This window comes from Erythrolamprus reginae, chromosome 2, assembly GCF_031021105.1.
Source record: "Erythrolamprus reginae isolate rEryReg1 chromosome 2, rEryReg1.hap1, whole genome shotgun sequence".
NCBI lineage: Eukaryota > Metazoa > Chordata > Lepidosauria > Squamata > Dipsadidae > Erythrolamprus > Erythrolamprus reginae.
Genome location: NC_091951.1, coordinates 288172153 through 288192897, shown reverse-complemented (window position 1 = coordinate 288192897; position 20745 = coordinate 288172153). Strand labels below are relative to the sequence as shown.

General features: G+C 37.0%; 1 protein-coding gene across 1 annotated transcript in view; it reads right to left on the bottom strand.

Moving 5' to 3' along the window:
• FBN2 (fibrillin 2) overlaps nt 1–20745 on the bottom strand; it is a 140151-nt gene that overhangs the window by 98399 nt on the left and 21007 nt on the right. Inside the window, exons 6-9 of the mRNA XM_070742837.1 lie at nt 15792–15989; nt 6308–6433; nt 2031–2156; nt 49–201 (exon numbers count right to left, since the gene is read on the bottom strand). Coding sequence (XP_070598938.1) covers nt 49–201; nt 2031–2156; nt 6308–6433; nt 15792–15989 — 603 coding nt within the window. The remainder of the gene's footprint in view (nt 1–48; nt 202–2030; nt 2157–6307; nt 6434–15791; nt 15990–20745) is intronic.

Below are 20745 nucleotides of genomic sequence, written 5' to 3'. Positions count from 1 at the left end.
GTATTAAAATTAGTTTTTCTAGAAATTTTAACATGCTAAAATATTTACCAGATCCTCTAACAGGACACATTTCTGGAATGGAACCAAGAGCCCAACATCGTCCAGACTCACAACAGCACTGCATCTTGTTAAGCCTGCTTGGAAGTTCTTGTGCACAACGACCATTCAGCAGATTGGAGAAACAAGTACCTGCTCTTTGATCTGGATATTAATTTAAAAATACAGTATATATTAATGGAGCACTTAGTAAAAATATGTTCTTAACTATTATAAATATAATCACTGAAATAGGCAACACTACCCTCTGCAATTTGTGACTGACATTTTTGTGAATATAGCTAAGAACATTTGGGAAGGCCACAGACAAAAAAAGACAATCAATTTATACCTATACCACAAATCAGTCAAGTGACTCCATAGTTAGGCATTAATTCAGACTTTTCTTTTTTCAATGCAACTTGCAGTGGGAAGAAGATGGAGCTCATAGTTGCTTTAGCGGGAGTTCGACCTCCTCGTCGCCACTGTTAAGTCAGTACTCGGAGACTGCTTCAATTCAACAGGGTTCTTTATTCATCTCAGTCAAACAAAATGCTCTCCACAACAATCAACTCACGGCAACGGCAACGGCTAATCCGTTGCCCTATTTATACATTTTCTTTTAGGCGGGAACATTCTCAGACAGCAGTTTATTTTTGGCGGTTCTTTTAAGCCCAGCCACGTCTTAACCAATCAGTGATTTTTTACTGTTTATTTCTTTCAAAACATAACAGTTTCCAAGACAAATTCCTTGTGTGTTCAATTACACTTGGCCAATAAAATTATGTTCTATTCTATTCTATTTTATTCTATTCCATCTTATTCTATTCTAGCACTTATCATTATATAGCCACCCATTTTTAACAAACTGACCCTGTGTGATATAGAAAAGTCTTCTGTAAATACAAATCCTCCCCCTTTCCTCAAAAATCCCAACACAGTACTTTAAAACTAACTAGAATCATAAAATGTATTTATTTATTTTTCAAATTTAAACAGCTCCCCAAACAAGCAACTTTGGGCTTGTTTTTCAACTTCACAAGTAATAATATTATTATTAAAAACATTAAAAACTCATGGTGACTAATTGAAATTGCACTAGACTAAAATATGGTGCAACTTAACTATGGACTTCAACTATCTGGATTCAAAGGAATGAGGAAATTACTGTGAGCTATCAAAAACCCAATATTAGCTGGGAAATTCTAGAAGCTGGAATCCGGGATCTTAAAGTTGTCAAGGTGAGAAATATTAGAATAGCAATTGGCAAATTAGCCACATTTTACAAATTACTGATTGTGAAAAGTATCAAAGAGTTAAGTTGGCAAGTCGTGTGAAGAAAATGAGTCTGGTCAGAACAGAAAATATGTATGCCTAGATTTTAAAAAGTCATTACTTTTTACCCCTGCACTTTTAATAAATCAATTCTTCATCCAATACATTTATCCTCTTCTGCCTTACTTAAATTTAAATCACAATTTATTTTTTTAATTTTTGAAAATCAATGATGGATGAGGCAAGTGCTTGACTTATTTTCAACCCAGAAACTATTTAAATAATAACATATTCAGATATTTCCTTGTGATAAATAATTTGTGCCTTTGAAAAGATTTCCAGGGAAACCAAGATAAATGTGGCCAGAAAGTGAATCCTTATTTTCAGCAGAAATGACAACAGTAAGATAGATGGCAGTTTAGTACCATAGAATGTGCTTCAGAATTTACTCTGAGTTTCTGTGCCCCCTTGAAAAACTACCATCCAAAGAAAACCTTTGGATTTTTTCTTTTGGCCTCCAAGAAAACACAAAACTGTGTATCATCTGATACAATGTTCTCTGAACAAGATCTTCAGAATCAAGTAACTTCAACTGCAGAATAGGGCAAAGATTAGAAAGTTACTCCAGATGCTACTTACTAACAAATGAAATTAAAATAGAAAATAAAAATCCACAGAAAGGACAGTAAAAATTGTTACTTTGGGGTATGGTAACTTACCAATGCAATGAGAACCATCTGTGGATGTCAGAAAACCACGTGGACAAAGACAAATATAACTTCCAACAGTATTGGAACATTCACCAGCATCACAGATTCCTGGGATGAGGCTGCATTCATTAATATCTACAGATTTAAATAAAAGAAGAGTGATTCTCCACAAAATATAATTATTCTAAAGATATTTATATTTTAAAATATGATATTCATGAGTGCACTATCTTGGGCTCTATAGGCAAGCTGGAAATCTGATCATTTGATATATATCTTATGTGTATGTATGTATGTATGTATGTATGTATGTATGTATGTATGTATGTATGTATGTATCAAATGTTTTTAGCTGAAATTTTAAAATTAAGGGAGACTAGGATGGTACCATTTCGGCCGTGTGTGTGTGTGTGTGTGTGTGTGTGTGTGTATATAGATAGATAGATAGATAGATAGATAGATAGATAGATAGATAGATAGACAGACAGACAGACAGACAGACAGACAGACAGACAGACAGACAGACAGACAGACAGAGATATAGAGATATAGAGATATAGATATAGATAGATAGATAGATAGATAGATAGATAGATAGATAGATAGATAGATAGATAGATAGATACGTCACATGGGGTTTTTTGGGTTTTTTTTAAGGGAGACTAGGATAGATCTATTTCGGCCTTATTTTGGCCTCATCAGCTAGTCATACCCACTGGGACTTGAACCTGCAACCTTTGCCTTGTAAGGCAGAGAATTATCCTCTAGGCTACAGTATCCAATCCCTTCAGCTTTGCACCAGGGAAGGGTTACATATTTTTTGTGTCGAATCACCCTGGTGTATCAAAGGATATACACTGCTCAAAAAGATAAAGGGAACACACAAAAACAGAATATAACTTCAAGTAAATCAAACTTCTGTGAAATCAAACTGTCCACTTAGGAAGCAACACTGATTGACAGTCAATTTCACATGCTGTTGTGCAAATGGAATAGTTGTACACATGAATTATTCAATGAGAATATTACATTCATTCAGATTTAGGATCTCTTGAGTGTTCCCTTTATTTTTTTTTGAGCAGTATGTATGTATGTATGAATATAAACACACACACACACACACACACACATATTATATATATATATGTAAATAGTTGACCAGTAACTTAACATGTAAGATAGAGTTCAGCAGGGATATGTTTTTAACAACATTTTTGAACCACCACATTTTTATTTATTTATTTATTTATTTATTTATTTCATTTATTTATTTCATTTATTTATTTCATTTATTTATTTATTCTTGTATTCTTGTATTCTTGTATTCTTTTATTCTTTAATTCCTATATTCCTATATTGCTATATTCCTATATTCTTTTATTCTTTTATTCTTTTATTCTTTTATTCATTCATTCATTCATTTATTTATTTATTTATTTGATTTGTATGCCGCCCCTCTCCATAGACTTGGGGCAGCTCACAGCAATAATAAAAACAATGAACAACAAATCTAATATTTAAAAATACCTTAAAAACCCTTATTTAAAAAGCAAGACATACACACAAACATACCATGCATAAACTATAAAGGCCTGGGGGAGATGTCTCATTTCCCCCATGCCTGACGCCAGAGGTGGGTTTTAAGGAGTTTACGAAAGGCAAGGAAGGTGGGGGCAATCCTAATCTCTGGGGAGGAGCTGGTTCCAGAGGGTCGAGTCCACCACAGAGAAGGCTCTTCCCCTAGGTCCTGCCAGACGACATTGTTTAGTCGATGGGACCCAGAGAAAGCCAACTCTGTGGGACCTAACGAGTTGCTGGTATTCGTGCTGCATAGTATTAAATTGCACTTTAAACTTTAAAAAAATAAATTAAGAAAACAAAAAGAAATTGTAATTGTAATCTGTAATAAATATACAATAAATAACATCATTTAATAAATTATTAAACTCATTATAAAATGAATTATGCAAAGGATATAAAACCAGAAAAGAATCTTGCCCCATATGCCTTATTAATGGCAGAATATATAAAAGAATGAGCAATACAGATCATATTCAATGCAGATTCATACAGAAGATAGTTTCTATAATTAATTTTATAGTTCATTAATGCATGAAAATAAAAGTTGAATTATAAATACAGTATGTAAAAAACCCATTTAAAGAAGTTCAGACAAAAAGTCATACTAGATGCAGTTTTTAAATTTAACACTTCTCTCTTTCAAAGGTTGCAGTGTTCACTTAAAATGCATGATGTAGAAGTAATAAATCCATTAGCTACACTAGAAGTGGCCCCTAGCAGATGCTATAATTTTTAAAATCATCTCTATAGTACCTCCAAAGTAAATGTATATGGATCTATTTATTAAAGATTAACAAGGTTACATGAACCTTTAACTGGAGAAAGCATAGTAGTGTCATTGTTTTAAGTCCTAAAAGGCCAGGGATGTAAGAACCGATATTTAAGGTGCAGGCACCAAAAACAGGAGTAGACACAGCTATAAGACTGATTGCCAATTCCCAGCTATGGAATAAGTTAATAAAAAGCCAGCCTGACAGGAAAAGAGTTTTCCTCCTTATAAAGTAAGGAGGAAATAAAGGAATATAAATAAGAATGCATCTATGTGCTAAAATAAGTATCTAATAATAAATAATTCCAGCAATATACTAGAACAATTTTGTAGACACATACAAATGAATAAATGTTATTTTATTTACTAGTAGAATTTGTATTATTAATAAAGCACTTAAAATTGTATGATCTCATGTTCGAAGCTTTTAAAAAGTTTATTGTTATAGTTCTATGCATTAATCAAACCAGAAAAGGAGCCACACAACATTCTGAACTTGGTTGCCCTTAGAACTGTGTACTAACAATTCATAAGAAAATTCCAAAAGTTTGGAAGCTATTACTGGTAAAAATCTATGGAGATTCTCAGTCATTCAGAATTACTGGTGAATATTAAATTGAATTTCAGAAGAAGGATTACCCTTCCATGATTATGATCAATATTTTTAGATTAGCTGAAATTAAGGGATTCTTTGTGGAGGAGTGCTTTCCTCATTAACTGTACAACAATTATTGAAGTCTTTAATCTAGAAAGAGTATTTCTCTTTAATATTTTTTGGCATTAACAATGAAATGCCGTGATCCAGAATAATGTTTCCTCCACTTTTCATCTCAAATCAAATTGCAATAACTTTAAAGTTGCTGTGAGTAAATAGGTGGCTTAAAGGGGAAAGGAAAGAAACAACCCTGCAATGGTCTTCAAACTTGGCAAGTTTAAAACATGTGGACTTCAACTCCCATTCCTGACCTAGCATGATTGGAGGAGGAATTCTGGGAATTGAAGTCCATAAGTCTTAAAGCTGTCAAGGTTGAAGTTTGTAAAAAGTGTACACGGCTGTAAATATGGTTTAGTATATATGGTTGTAAAAAGTATTCTATTACACTGGTATTTTATTAAATAATATATTACTACACCACTTGGTTCAGAATCCTCCTCTAAAGTCTAGGTGTGTCTTATACTCTAATGCATCTTATACTCTGAAAAATATGGTAACTTGTAACTAAATAAAAAGCTTTCAGTAATAAAAATGAAAACTAATATACAATTGCATACAATTACAAACATACAATAGACTTTGTACTTGTAGGTAAACTAACTTATGGTAACTTTTTAATGGAATTTTAGTTAGTAAAATTTAATAACAATACTTATTCAGATTATTTATAGGAAAAAATATTTTAAGCATGTTAAAACATAACTGAAATTGCAGGTCTCCCAGTTAAGAAACATGGATCATTAATGTTAAAGTCATTATGTTAAACTTGGCATGTTGCCTAGCAATGGTTTTGCCCCTTTGCAATGTTTGAACTGGCTTTGTGCACATATCAGGAAAGGAAGGGAGTAGACAGGATACTTGCAAGTGAGATCAGTTACGTTAAGGAAAAAGTAAATATTCATCTATTGACTGAAGACTTTTCTCCCCCTTCTCTCCTTCTCTGAAAATGGAAGGTCTATTTAAAAATGATTTTTTTTAACCTCAGTCTACAATTAAGTCAATGTTAATTTTCAAATTTGTATTTGCAAATGATATTTTGTTTGAATAGTGTAATATGCATTAAAATATTTTAAAGGTTCCTTATTGTTTTTATTTAATATTCAGAATCCCTCAGTTGCTATCATTCCAAATATGAAAATTGTAGGATTGTCTATGCTTTCAAAAGGCAGTATAGGTACCAACTATTGTGTATATATATATTTTTAAAGTTATTTCACTTACCTTCACACTTTAGTGTTGCTTCATTCTGTTTATGACCAGCAGGGCATTTGCATTCATATGATCCAACTGTATTGATGCAAGTTCCTCCCTGACAGATCCCAGGGATAGCCTGACATTCATCTATATCTGTAAATTAAGTAAAATAAACTCTAAAAATTTATCTTCAATTGTTCTTCAAAATAAGTCTTATTTGACTGCAAGACATTCTAAATATAGGATTTTTCTGCTGATAACAACTAGAATACAGAACTCATACAGACATTTCTTCAAAGGTCAATGGAAAATTTATCCCTATTCATCATCCTGTAAGTTCACTCTGGACAACTGGATGGAGCTAAACATTTACTGGCCGGATGCCTTTCCTGACACCATACAGTTTGCAGCAGATATTTTTTCTTTGTGCCCTAGGATTGAACATCTGCTGCTAACCTAGTTCCAAGTAGGAGGCAAGCACCTTTACCATTAGGCCACCATGCTGCCCAAATTCTAACATTACTATAAATTTTAGAAAAACTTTTTTTAGTTTTAGAAAATGCTATTTGTTTTAAATTTCTGTGCACATGTATCCTGAAATATACATTTGGATGGATTCAATTCATTTTCCCTCAGTTACTATGCTTTAATATTAAAGTAAACAAATTTATGTAAAATATAGAAATATTTTCAGAGATCCAACAATCTGAAAGAATGTACACTGCGGGGAAAAAGAGTCTGGAACACCTAACATAGCAATGAATATAAAGCTTTAGTTTTTGGTATAATTACAGGAAATATTTATGTTTTACTGAATTTATTTAAAATACCTTAGCCTCCATAATGTATCCTTTAGATTAAAACTGAGACAAAGCCATGTTCATATCCTGTTTTCTTACCATTTTAATATATTTCCATTTTGGTGCACAGTCTAAGCTATTTAATATGCTACAGAATAGATTAATAAAATTAATATATTTTCTAAGAAGTTAATTTTACATATGGAAGTGGTCTACCACGGAATTATCTGAAAAGGCTCAAAAGCTCTTCAATTAGTTAGTTAAGAGTTGCCACAGAAATGATTTGATAAACAGTCTCTTTACCATAAAATATCTGGAAATATTGCTACCAAGGTCTTCAGAAATGTGAGCAACATTGATAATTTAATAATTAACAATCATTGAGCCCCTATGAAAAGCCATATTTAACTCTATTGTGTCTGAAAAACGAGTGCAGTTTCATACATTGTGCATCTTGTCAAAGTTGATATAATAGTGCAGTGTGCTAGCATCAGTACCATTTGAACCATTATTTCCTCAGATTGTTTTCATTTGTTCTATGTATCAACAAACTGGAAACAAGATAAAATCATGAGTAAATTTCTATGGTTTCAAACATGAATACAGTAAATGCACAAACAGAATTTTCCTGTCCCCTTCAAACTGAATGTTTTAATGGATGGAAAATCATTGAAATACATTCATTCTATTTCAGGTGATGCAATCAATGGTGAAACAGCATTAAACAACAAAATGATAGCAGCTGATGTTTCTGCATTTAAAATACTATAAAATACAACCCAGCCAAACTTGATACTAGCTGAAGCATATTTTGTAACCATTTCAATATTCCCAATAACTTTTTCATTCCTTAAATTATGTTCTATTTTCAACTCATGCTTCAATGGACTGAGTACATTCAGTTACTGAGTAGAAGTACTGTATATTCTTTATCTGCCACTGTTATTGTTCAATTTAGCCAAGTGTGTCAGGAAAGCACTAGTTAGTACTAACAATTTACAGATGTTTTTAAGTAGCAAATTAATGTGCAAACAGCAAAATATGAATTCTCTAGTGGCAATTACTTTACAAAGAAATCTCTGTCTGAGTCTCTCACAAGAAGTTTACAGTTGAATGAAATTAAGTAATTAAGCAATTAAAAGGAATTCTTGTACTTATGGCCTTGAAACAGAGATGAGCACCGCCCCATATAGTCAGCAACAATTAGCACAGTAAAATCTGCAAGAACCCCTTGTACTCACAGGAAATAAAAATATGATAAGTTTTCCTTTCTCCTTGAAATAAAAATACTTTTGCACTGAAGAAATGTAAATGATTCTCAATCTATAATTAAATTATAAAAATAAAAAAATGTTTTTCTAATAAGAAAATGCAAGTGACTTTCATTATGTTAAGACTGATCTATTGAAGAGATCAAGAATGGTTTTTTAAAAAAATCGTTGTCCTATATTATGACCTGAAGTTGGAAAATATAGTATCTTACTATATAAAGAGATATACTAGGACTGAAGTATATCTGCATATATCAGATAGACTTACACAATGATATATTCAGAAAATATAATGACAGAAAATCATTATCAGAAAATATACAGTAAATGAAAAATCACATTTCCCCTTGTATAGTTATCTCTTTCTATGGTTCCTTTTATTTAATCTATTCTGATTTTTTTCTCCACTAGATGAACTTCTTGGTAATACCACTCTAACAACTTTTATTTAATGTAAGATAGATATCAAATTATTGTTCTATGACAGTGATGGTGAACCTTTTTTTTCTTGGGTGCCAAAAGAGCATGTACGAACGCTATCACGCATGCGGGAGTACCCATATCCATAATTCAATGACTGGGGAGGATGAAAACAGCTTTCCTCACACACACCCCTGGAGGTCCTCTGGAGGCCAGAAACGGCCTATTGCCCAACTTCTGGTGGGCCCAGTGGGCTCATGTTTCACCCTCCCCAGGCTGCAAAGGCTTCCCTGGAGCTGGGCCAAGGAAAAAACTCCCTCCCTCATCCCCCCAGAGGCTCTCTGGAAGCCAAAAACACCTTCCCAGAATCTCTCTGTGAGCCAAAAATAAGCTGGCTGGCACACCCATGCATGCTGGAGCTGAGCTAGGGCAATGGCTTGGGTGCCACCAGCAGATATGGCTCGGTATGCCACCTGTGGCACCTGTGCCATAGGCTCGCCATCACTGTTCTATGACAATTAGCCTACCTTTGAAGGCTAATGATTGTTCAGTGCCAAATACAAACAAAATGTGAAGTTTTTTTGTTTCTTAATTCAATTTTATTTTTATTATTTTTTATTTTTATTCTTACTTTATACTTTTTTACTATCCACAGGCTTGGCTTATCTGGAACTGGATCTCAGACTAATTACAATTTGAGTACAGTAGTACCTCTAGATACGAGTTTAATTCGTTCCAGAAGGGAGCTTGTATGTGGAACAACTCGTATCTGGAACAAATGGCTTTAGACTTTGCTTTTCCCCTCCGAGATAACCAGAAGCAAGGATTCTTGCGCCACCTAGTAGACGCTCGGCTCGTATCCCGAATTTGAGCTTGGGTCTCGAAAAGAAATTTCTCTCCCCTCGTGGCTCGTATCTTGGAATACTCGCATGTGGAGCAGCTCGTATCTAGAGGTACTACTGTACTAGTAAATCAATTTTATGGTCAACTGCAAAGTAGGGCATTCTGTTCCATCAGCTCAACACATGCAATTTCTATAGATTTAGTTTTTCTTAAAGTACTCTGTCTAGAGCCGATCAGCTGATAAGCGGTACAGGAGCAATTAGTAGAAGCCAGGCGCTGCAAGAAAAAGCCGAAAGTAAAGCTATTGGGAGGATTCCCACTTCAGTGACTCCATTCGCAGGGAAGGACTTCAAGGCATGGGAAGGAGGAGCCCTCCCTGCCCGGCTGCTCCTGGCTCTTTGAAAGCAATTAAAGCGGCAGAAAGCTTTTAGTTTTCCGGGCGGCTGGCTTGCCCAGGCCAGGCGAGCATGGAAGGACGAGCCTTCCCTCACCCTCAGATTGCCTTTCCCTGAGGTAGCAGCTGAAGGGGAGGAAGAAAAAAAGGGATTTCTTTTTTTAAAAACTACCTGAATACAGAAGTCTGACAATGGGCAAGAAAGGAGAAGGAGCGAGAAGATAGCAGCAGTTAGTTAGGCTGAACTACACGTCCTGCCTTGTTGAGGACTGAGGAAAAAAGCAGAATGATTGACAGACCGGAATCTTTTATAGTGTGGGCTCAGTCCTGATTGGTTGACGGATGAGGTCAACCCATGATGACTGTTGTCTCCGTCCTCTCTGGAGAATAATTGACATAACTGACAATAAATGGCATTATTCAGCATTTCAGCAACATAGGCTTTTACAGATTTTAAGAAATGAGATTTAAGAATGTACATCAGGATAAATACCACCAAAAAAAAGGAAGAAAGGTAGGAAGAAAAGAAAAAGAAAGCCAAGCCAGGAGCAAAGAATACAATCCCTGAAAACATTTAGAGAAAGGAAACAATTCACATTTTAATTAAGGATTCAAATTGCATAGAATTATTCTAAAGATACCCTGTTATGAAGCATGATGCTACAGCTTCTAGCTATAACTGAAAGATCTAATCAAACTATCCAAAGAAGCTCATAAAAACCTTCTAGTTGTAGCTTAAAGACTTAATCAAACTAACCCATATTTGAAAGAAATACAGTTCAGACAATATAAAAAATATAGGTGCTGAAAATTTGTTCATTCTGTTTCTAAGAACAGTTCCCTATAAACAAGCTAGCATAGTGGTCCCAAACATTTTTGACTCCAGGGACAAGCAGCAGAGTTGACAGTGAAGATTTTGTGCATTCAACCTAATCCCACGCATACACAAATAAAGCTTTGCATGCTCACCCACCACTTGCATGGCCAATTCCCATAAACATTTCATTAAACATAAAGTATTAAATAATATATTAAACATTTTATGGATAAATAATGTATTAAAAACTTGTGAGTTTTCTCTCAAATATATACTTACTGCAAACAAAATTGCAAAACTAAGGACACTTAGTTTGTAATGTGTATATTTTCCAAAAATGCTTTTACTTGTTTATGTATGTTTAGGTTTCTTGGGTCTGACTGCCTGAAGCATTTGAGACATATAACTACATTACACAAATAAGGGGTTTTTGTGTTGCTCTCTTCTATACCTCCACTGCCAACTGGAAATGCTGGAATGAGTAAAGATTTAAAATCTTTAAAATCTTTTTACCATTTGTTCTGACTTGTTCATGTAGATATAAATACATTTGCAGTTCTCTTTCCCAATTTGTTGAACATGGTCTTTATGTTCAATAGTCATAATCTTGCAATACTATTATGATAATACAGTATTTTAAAATGAAAGAATGTTGTATAGTCATTCAGAATGCTAAGTAAGCTTTAAATAATTGGGCCTTTGTCTCATTAGGAGCTTCATGTGTGTTAAATTGTACAGTAGTAACAATCATAAAAACAGATTAAAATATTTTAAAGGAAAGTTAAAGGAAAAGAATATGATTGCCGTATTTTATGTAAGAGTCAGCTTGGTTTAATGTTAAGGTAGAACCTGCAAAGCTACAAACGGAAAGATTGAGCTCTGATCCTGCCTTAGGAATGAAAGCCAGATGGGTGACTTTGGGCCAGTCACTCTCCTTCTCTGCCCAACTCACCTCACATGGTTGTTCTGGGGAAAATAGGAGTTAGATCTGTTCACCCCTCTTGAGTTATTTATGAAAAATAATATAGATGGGATATCAATAATACATTTTCATCTACTATTAATTCCTATCACTGCTAGTTAAATATCTGCCAAATATTATGCCATCTTGTGATAGTATCAATGATACACTTAGCAGTTATACCATCTGTAGCATAGGAATAGCAACAGCACAGACTTATATACTGCTTTACAGTGCTTTACAGACTCTCTAGGCAGTTTACAGAGTCAGAATATTGCCCCCAACAATCAGGACCTTCCTTTTACCCACCTCAGAAGGATAAATCAACCTTGAGCCTGGTGAGTTTTGAACTGCCAAATTGCAGACAGCTGTCAGCCCACAATACTGCACTCTAACCACTACATCAGGGGTCCCCAAACTTTTTACACAGGGGGCCAGTTCACTGTCCCTCAGACTGTTGGAGGGCCGGACTATAAAAAAAAACTATGAACAAATCCCTATGCACACTGCACATACCTTATTTTAAAGTAAAAAAAAATGGGAATGTACTATTTAGAGGGGGGGAGTCTGAAATTCATATATATTTATGTTTTGTTTTTAATTTTCTTTTGTTAACATCTGATTGGCTATACAAGGTTTTCTTGGTTTATAGAAAAATGTATAAAAATGTTTATAGAAAAATATATAAAGAAAGAATGGAGCTTATTATATAGATCGGTAAAATCTTGTACACTACCGCGGGCCACATAAACGGCCTCAGCGGGCCGCATCCATCCCGCGGGCCATAGTTTGGGGACCGTTGCACTACATCATCATGGATCTACTGATCCACATCTATTGATAGTACTGATCCTAGTGATTTGCCTTTTTCTTGAAATGACAACATTTTTCATTGTTGGTAGGCATTTGCTAACTTTATAAATAAGCAGTCATTTGCTACCCTGTATTTGCTGTTATGTTTAGAATAAAATTTAGCAAAAAATATCCCTCACAGGGACATCTCGCAATATCTGGCTTGTACTTTTTAGCCCTCTTAAAGCATATAAAATACAGTGGTACCTCAAGATACGAACCCCTTGTCTTACGAACAACTCGTGATACGAACCCGGGGTTCAGAAAAAATTTGCCTCTTCTTACGAACGTTTTTCGAGTTACGAACCAGCGTTCGGGAGGCTGCTGGGAAGCCCCCCGGCTGTTTTAAAAGGTGACAGCCGGGCTGGGGGACTTCCCAGCAGCCTCCCGAACCCCGAACCCAGAAGTTCGGCAAAAGTTCGGGGTTTGGGAGGCTGCTGAGAAGCTCCCCAGCCCGGCTGTCACCTTTTAAAACAGCCGTGCGGCGTTCCAGGAGCCTCCGAACGCCGAACGCGGAAGTTCGGGTTTGGCGTTCGGCTTCGGAAGGCTCCTGGAAAGCCGCCCAGCTGTTTTAAAAGGTGACAGCCGGGCTGGGGAGCTTCTCAGCAGCCTCCCGAACCCCGAACTTTTGCCGAACTTCCGGGTTCGGGGTTCGGGAGGCTGCTGGGAAGTCCCCCAGCCCGGCTGTCACCTTTTAAAACAGCCAGGCGGCTTCCCAGCAGCCTGGGAAGGCCGGCGGTCTCCATTGCGGAGCCCAGCAATGTGGGCTCCGTTCCCCCTCTTACCAGCCCAGCAGGCAGCCGCCGTGGAGCCCTGCCATGTGGGCTCCGACCCTTTCCTCACCGGCCCGACCAGCTGGCCGACGGTCTCTGTTGCAGAGCCCAGCCCTGTGAGCTCCGCTCTCCTCCCCGCCGGGTCTCTGTTGCGGAGCCCAGCCACGTGGGCTTAACCCCACCCCTCTGTCCCATCCATCGCCCGTATCTAGAAGAAGCTGCCACCCGAGCGCTCTTGTCCGGCGGGAGGCGAAGCATTGGGGTGGGGGGGGCTGTCAGGACAGCCCCCCACCCCAGCACTTTGCATCCCGCTGCCGAAGAGCAATCAGGCAGCAGCTTCTGCCGGACACGGGCAATGGGCGGGACAGAGAAGCGGGGAGAATCAGGAGGCTCCTTTGGCAGCTGGGGGCTGCCTGGCTTTGTTGTTTTGGCTGCAGCGGGTGCCAGGCAGCCTCCAGCTGCCAAAGGAACCTCCTGATTCTTCCCGCTTCTCTGTCCCGCCCATTGCCCGTGTCCGGCAGAAGCTGCCACCCGAGCGCTCTTGCCTGGCTTTGTTGTTTTGGCTGCAGCGGGTGCCAGGCAGCTTCCAGCCGCCAAAGGAACCTCCTGATTCTTCCCGCTTCTCTGTCCCGCTCATTGCCCGTGTCCGGCAGAAGCTGCTGCCTGATTGCTCTTTGCCGGCGGGATGCAAAGTGCTGGGGTGGGGGGGGTGTCCTGACAGCCCCCCCACCCCAATGCTTCGCCTCCCGCCAGGCAAGAGCGCTCGGGTGGCAGCTTCTTCTAGATACGGGCGATTAGTGGGACAGAGAAGCGGAAAGAATCAGGAGGTTCCTTTGGCGGCTGGAGGCTGCCTGGCACCCGCTGCAGCCAAAACAACAAAGCCAGGCAGCCCCCAGCTGCCAAAGGAGCCTCCTGATTCTCCCCGCTTCTCTGTCCCGCCCATTGCCCGTGTCCGGCAGAAGCTGCCTCCCGTGCCGACGTTCCCTGCCACGCCCGGCTCAGCTTCCCTGGCTGCTTGGCCGGGAGCTGGATGCTGGTGGTGGTGGAGGAAGGCGAATGCGGCTTGGAAGCTGGGAGGGGGGCAGAATATGGGAGGAGAGAGGCAGCCTCCATGCTTTTCTTTTGGCGGAGCGAGAAGCAGAGGAGGAGCTGGATGCTGGTGGTGGCGGAGGAAGGCGAATGTGGCTTGGAGGCTGGGAGGGGGGCGGAACGTCTTTGGCCACTTAGCTCCTCCGCCGAAAGAAAAGCACGGAGGCTGCCTCTCTCCTCCCATATTCTGCCCCCCTCCCAGCTTCCAAGCCGCATTCGCCTTCCTCCGCCACCACCAGCATCCAGCTCCTCCTCTGCTTCTCGCTCCGCCGAAAGAAAAGCATGGAGGCTGCCTCTCTCCTCCCATATTCTGCCCCCCTCCCAGCTTCCAGGCCGCCGCCCGGCTGTCATTTTGTAGAGAAGCGAGAAGCGGAGGAAGAGCTGGATGCTGGTAGTGGCGGAGGAAGGCGAATGCGGCTTGGAGGGGGGCGGAATATGGGAGGACCTCTTCCATGCACCCCCGCCGTCGCCAGCCTCCGCCCGGCTGTCATTTTGTAGAGAAGCGAGAAGCGGAGGAATAGCTGGATGCTGGTGGTGGTGGAGGAAGGCGAATACGGCCCGGAGCCTCCTGAACCCCGAACTTTTGCTGAACTTCCGGGTTCGGGAGGCTGCTGGGAAGCCCCCCTGCCCGGCTGTCACCTTTTAAAACAGCCCCCGGGCTGTTTTAAAAGGTGACAGCCGGGCGGCAGCGGTTTTTTGCGGGTTTTTTTTGTTGTTGCACGGATTAATTGACTTTACATTGTTTCCTATGGGAAACATTGTTTCGTCTTACGAACCTTTCGTGTTACGAACCTCCCCCTGGAACCAATTAGGTTCGTATCTTGAGGTTCCACTGTAATAATAATGATGATGGAGCACTAAGGAATCAACTTTTAGTTTAGTATCATTTGCTCCTCTACCTTAATTCCTAAGGGAACAGGAACTATTTAATATATGGCAATCTGGTAATGTGTAGTAATGTTCTATTTTAAACTTCTTTAAATTAAAAAGAAACTATTTTAAGTTCTATATAGTTGCTCCAATTTCCAAATTTTAGGAATTCAAAGAAGTTGAAGCATTTCCAAAAAGTACAGTTCTTTTTGCTTCACGTTTTCTTTGTAGTATGTCATTCTTTCCCAAAGACATTAATTTCATTGTAACATAATGCAACATAGTAAGCACTTGATACTTGCACAAATATTTGCTATTTTGAATATACATGACACAGTATACAAAAGGAATAAATATCATCTGGCTGGAGTAATTTACTCTTTTAGGGAAACATTTAACATTAGTAAAGTACTTTGCTCACCTTGACATGCTCCACTGCGGATGTTTGGAATGAAACCACGACGACATGGTTGAGGTTGAGCAGGGCACATTTCACAAGGATGGCCCCATGCACGTCCAATAGTTGAACAACAAAGTGTCTTCGTGCAAACAATACCAGCTAGCTGACCTTGACACATCTGGTTGTTGACTTGAATAAAACAAGGCCCTGTTCTATAATCTGGAAATTAAAAGGAAACAGTTTAATGCACAGGCAGTGTTCCTCCGTCCCATCTGTTTAAACATAGAGGAATTTTTCAATCTAGTTCTGTTATCCGATGCAATAATCTGTTCCCCATTAATGCTCCTGTCCCAATAAACTACTGGTCTCTAAGGTCCAAAGGCATGATTTTTAAAATATTGTTTATAACCACCAAAAATATTAAAACTGAAATTCTAGTCTTAGAGTACCTTATCTATGTTTTCAAATAGAAGGATTTAATAAAAATCTCTACTATACAATATCCTATTATGAGAGACATTATACAACTGACAGTATGCCAAATGTCAGAATGTTGCTTTTTTATTATTTCAATTTACAGAAATCACACACAAATGTAAACACACAAATGTAAACGGATTAAAGATAAACCAGGTAAAGAAGGTATTTGAAAATTATTATGTGCTAGGGCTGGGCAATTAATTTTGCCATGGGGCCGCATTAGAAATTGGGATGGTTTTAGAGGACCGGAATAACTCAGTTCTACCCAATACTGTATATACTATTTATATACAGTCCCTGCACTGGAGTATTTGCATGGTTTCTGTGCTTGGCCGCTCTCAGTAGCAGGTCAGGGTCCACTCCAGTGCGAGGATGAAAGAGCTCTGCTGGGACTTCTCCGGTTCCTGCTTTTCTCATGATTCATCAGGAAAGCAGGAACAAGAGGAGTCCTGGCAGACGCGGTGAGCTCTTTCATCCTTGCACTGGAGCAGACCCCAACCTCCACGGACGGGTCCCAGATAGCGGGCGAGGCGGCCCAGATGCGGCCCGCAGGCCGTCCCTTGCCTAGGTCCTTATTTATTAATTAATTTATTTATTTATTAAATTTGTATGCCACCCTGCTCCGTAGACTCGGGGCGGCTCAGAGCAGTGATAGAAACAATGTACAATACAAATCTAATAATACGAAGTTAAAAGGTCTGTCATGTGCAAAAAGTTATCACGTGAGGATGGGTGGGAAACACTACAGCCACAATGTTATTCAAATATTTGCAAAACCAGAAATTTAACAAATAAAGGATTATATTTTTACTTCTATATTTAAAAGAGAAAATTTCTTTTGAAATTGTAATCAAGATTATTTTAACCTTCTAACCTCCTGATTTTAAAAAGGGGTTAATTCAATTAATAACTTAACTGAAGTATACTCTCCTCCATCATTAGATCATATCTATATATATATATTCAAACCTACATGGATATATTTCTCAGGATGATATCTTCCATTATTAGACTTATAATAAATTGAAGTTCACATTATCAGATTATCAGTCTCAATTTCCCTTTTGAGTAATTATTTATTTTACTGAATTATACCATTTGAATAATCTTCATTTATTTTTGAATGACTAGCTAAGCATAAAGATTTATAAAGTTCCACAATTCCTAGTAAACTGAGGATGTGGTTTTGATTTCGTAAGATTATTCTCTTTACATTTTCATTTGAAAAACACTTTTAATATTACATTGAAATATACATTTTTAAAAACTAATAGATATTGAAGTTTTATAAATGTGAATGCAACATAAAATTATAGCAAGATTGAACACATAGCCTAAATCCTTCTCCAGGCAATATGGATGGACCAATTAGAACTTTATGGATTCCTAAGCGATCAGTAAGGGGCACGCCTAAGTGCACGAAAGTACCTTCCATTCCCAGTACTAGTATCATGTATATACATATTATTATATCTTTGTATACCACCAATATGTACTTGACAAAACAAACAAACAAACATATAAAATAAAATAAATGTATGAAGATTGTCAATCACATGAAACACCTATAGGCTTTCTTTCCTTCTTCAGGTATTCAGTCTTCTAATACGTAAGGACATTATATTTGGAAACTAATTAAGACTCTATTCCAGATATACTATTACTGACTTTTTAACTAGTTAGTGTTTTATTTAATGCAGCAGTTCTTTTATGGTAGCACTCTTCTTTTGGTCACAAAACTTACTTTGCTGGTTATATCTGGATTCTTTGAATTTAAGAAATATATATTTTGTCCATATGTGAAATTGATTAAGGGAAAGGATGGGTTCTGCATACAGATGGGAAGTTGAACAACTAGCCTTGTGGGGCAACTGGAACAATCTGGAACTAAACACACTAAAAATCATAGAAATAATGGTAGATTTTACGAGAAACCCTCCTATTCTACTACTTCTTACAATACTAGACAACACAATATCAACAGTAGAAACTTTCAAGTTTCTAGGTTCTATCATATCTCAAGACTTAAAATGGACATCTAACATAAATAATATCAGCAAAAAAGCACAACAAAGAACGTTCTTTTTGCCCCAACTCAGAAAGCTCAAATTTCTCAAAGAGCTGTTGATTCAGTTCTACAGTGGAATTATTGAGTCTGTCATCTGCACCTCTATAACTGTCTGGCTTTGCTTTACAACCAAACAAGACAGATAGACACAGACTTCAATGGATAATTAGAACTGCAGAAAAAACAATTGCTACCAACCTGCCTTCCATTGGGGACCTGTATACTACATGAGTCAAGAGGGCTGAGAAGGTATCTACAGACCCTTCACATTCCGGACATAAATTGTTTCAATTTCTACCCTCAAAATGACGCTATAGGGCACTAAATGTTGTATCTTATGATTCTTGATAAATGTATTTTTCCCTTTTTTCTTTTTTTCCTTTTATGTACAACAGCAATCACACTTAGCCAATAAAAAGATCTATTTTTTTAAAAAACAATAAAGTAAAGTAAAATAAAATAAAAGCACCTACAACTGTATTATGAATCAGCAAATCTTCACCTTTATCATAAGGAGTTGGATGGCTTTATAGGAGGTAAATAAGGAAGATTAGAGGATTATAAATAATTATAATAATTTTGAATGTAGATATAGAACTTGAGGAACAAAAATGTTTCAAGTTTCAAGCATTAGTTTTCTAGAAATTCTAGGTTGTATCATTGTCATGTAAGGACAATTATTTTACTCATTAAACTATGTTCATATAGTTCTTAAATATTTATTATGAAATATAGTGTCCTTAATTTTGTTAAAATATATCTTACTTTGATAAAATATATGTTATGGACATAAAAGTCAATAATGGGTACTGAATATCTGTAGTATTTTAAATTCAGAAATTCCAATTATTTACTTAAACATGATACACAAACACACACACACCCAGATCTAGAGTATATATGTTCACATGCAATGGGATCTCAAGCATTGGAAAAACAAAATGATAAAAAAATATTTCACAAGCTTTAATGATTATTATTAGTGTATATATGGTGGCTTCTTTATAGTAAGATACATAACTGGGCTGAATTATAATGAATCACAAGCAGCCAATATAAGTAAATGCCAAAAAAGGCTTACTGAAAACAAGCCAAGAAACAACTAAAGAAAAAGCTTTTGAGGGTGACATCCAACTTGTGGAATGTCTTCTCTACAGAAATATATCTGGCATCTCTATTACAATCTTTCTGGCACCCATTTAAAACCTTCACTTTCCCAAGCAAATTAAAATGGGGGAAATGCCATTACCTTTTGCATTTTCTCATGATTTAAATGAAATTTTGTTTAAATGTTTCAATTTTGTTCTAGGTTTTATTCTAAAAAAACCCCAGAATGTATGTCTTTTATGCCAGGAATAGAGCTAACCACAGCCAACATTTCAATAATCAATGTATTTATATAGAAAAATGTACCTAGGAAATGTACCTAGTTAAGGCGCGGTTGTAGATGATGTCATACCAAATGGCTAAGCCGTGGAGAAATATCGGTAGCTGAGGAAGCAAGTTATTGCCACAGAAATGCTCATTTTTACTTGACTCTGCCAGGCAGCGCAATCCTTTTTTTTTTTACATGACTTTTCCCCGACTTTTAAACATTTTTAATACAGTTTGTTTCCCCCCCTGATTTATTCAATTTTTTTCACTAATTCCCTGATAATTCCCTGATATTTCCCAAACCGCTGATTTCCCTGATAATTCCAATTTCCCTGTTTTCCAGGTTTTGCTGGACACCCTGTTTATAATTATAAAACACTATTATAAACAAAAAACTAAATGTTATGTATTATCTAAAATATACTGCTCAAAAAAATAAAGGGAAAACACATCCTAGATCTGATTGAAAGAAATATTCGCATTGAATACTTTTTCTGTAGAAAGTTGAATGTGCACAACAGCATGTGAAATTGTCAATCAGTGTTGCTTCCTTTTTTTAAAAAAATATTTTTTATTATTTTCAAAAAAGACAGACAAAGACATACGACATTGAACATTTAAGGAGCTACCATTGCTCCGCTTATCGTAGAAGTCTAACTAATACAGAATATAAAAAGTCTAACTGTTACCAGATCTAAGCAGAAATGCCACACTTGCAAATTACATTATCATTAAATTTAATTCTATGTTTTTAAAATTAAGATTATTGGTTAAATTTCTTTATATATATATTTTTTTTAAAAAGTAATACACTTGTATATATATATAGAGCAATAAACAAATTATTAGTAATACAAAAAAATAAAATAAACACTTCTAAATTAGTTATCATATAAACTATTTAATTCTATCATATAGTTTTTCAAATAGTCATTTATTCTTGCATATTTAATTTTTAGTACTATTTTTAACATTCCACCAATCATATACTTTATCCCATATTTTGTAAAATTCTGTTTCAGTTTGGTTATTCAAACATTTAGTCATCATGTC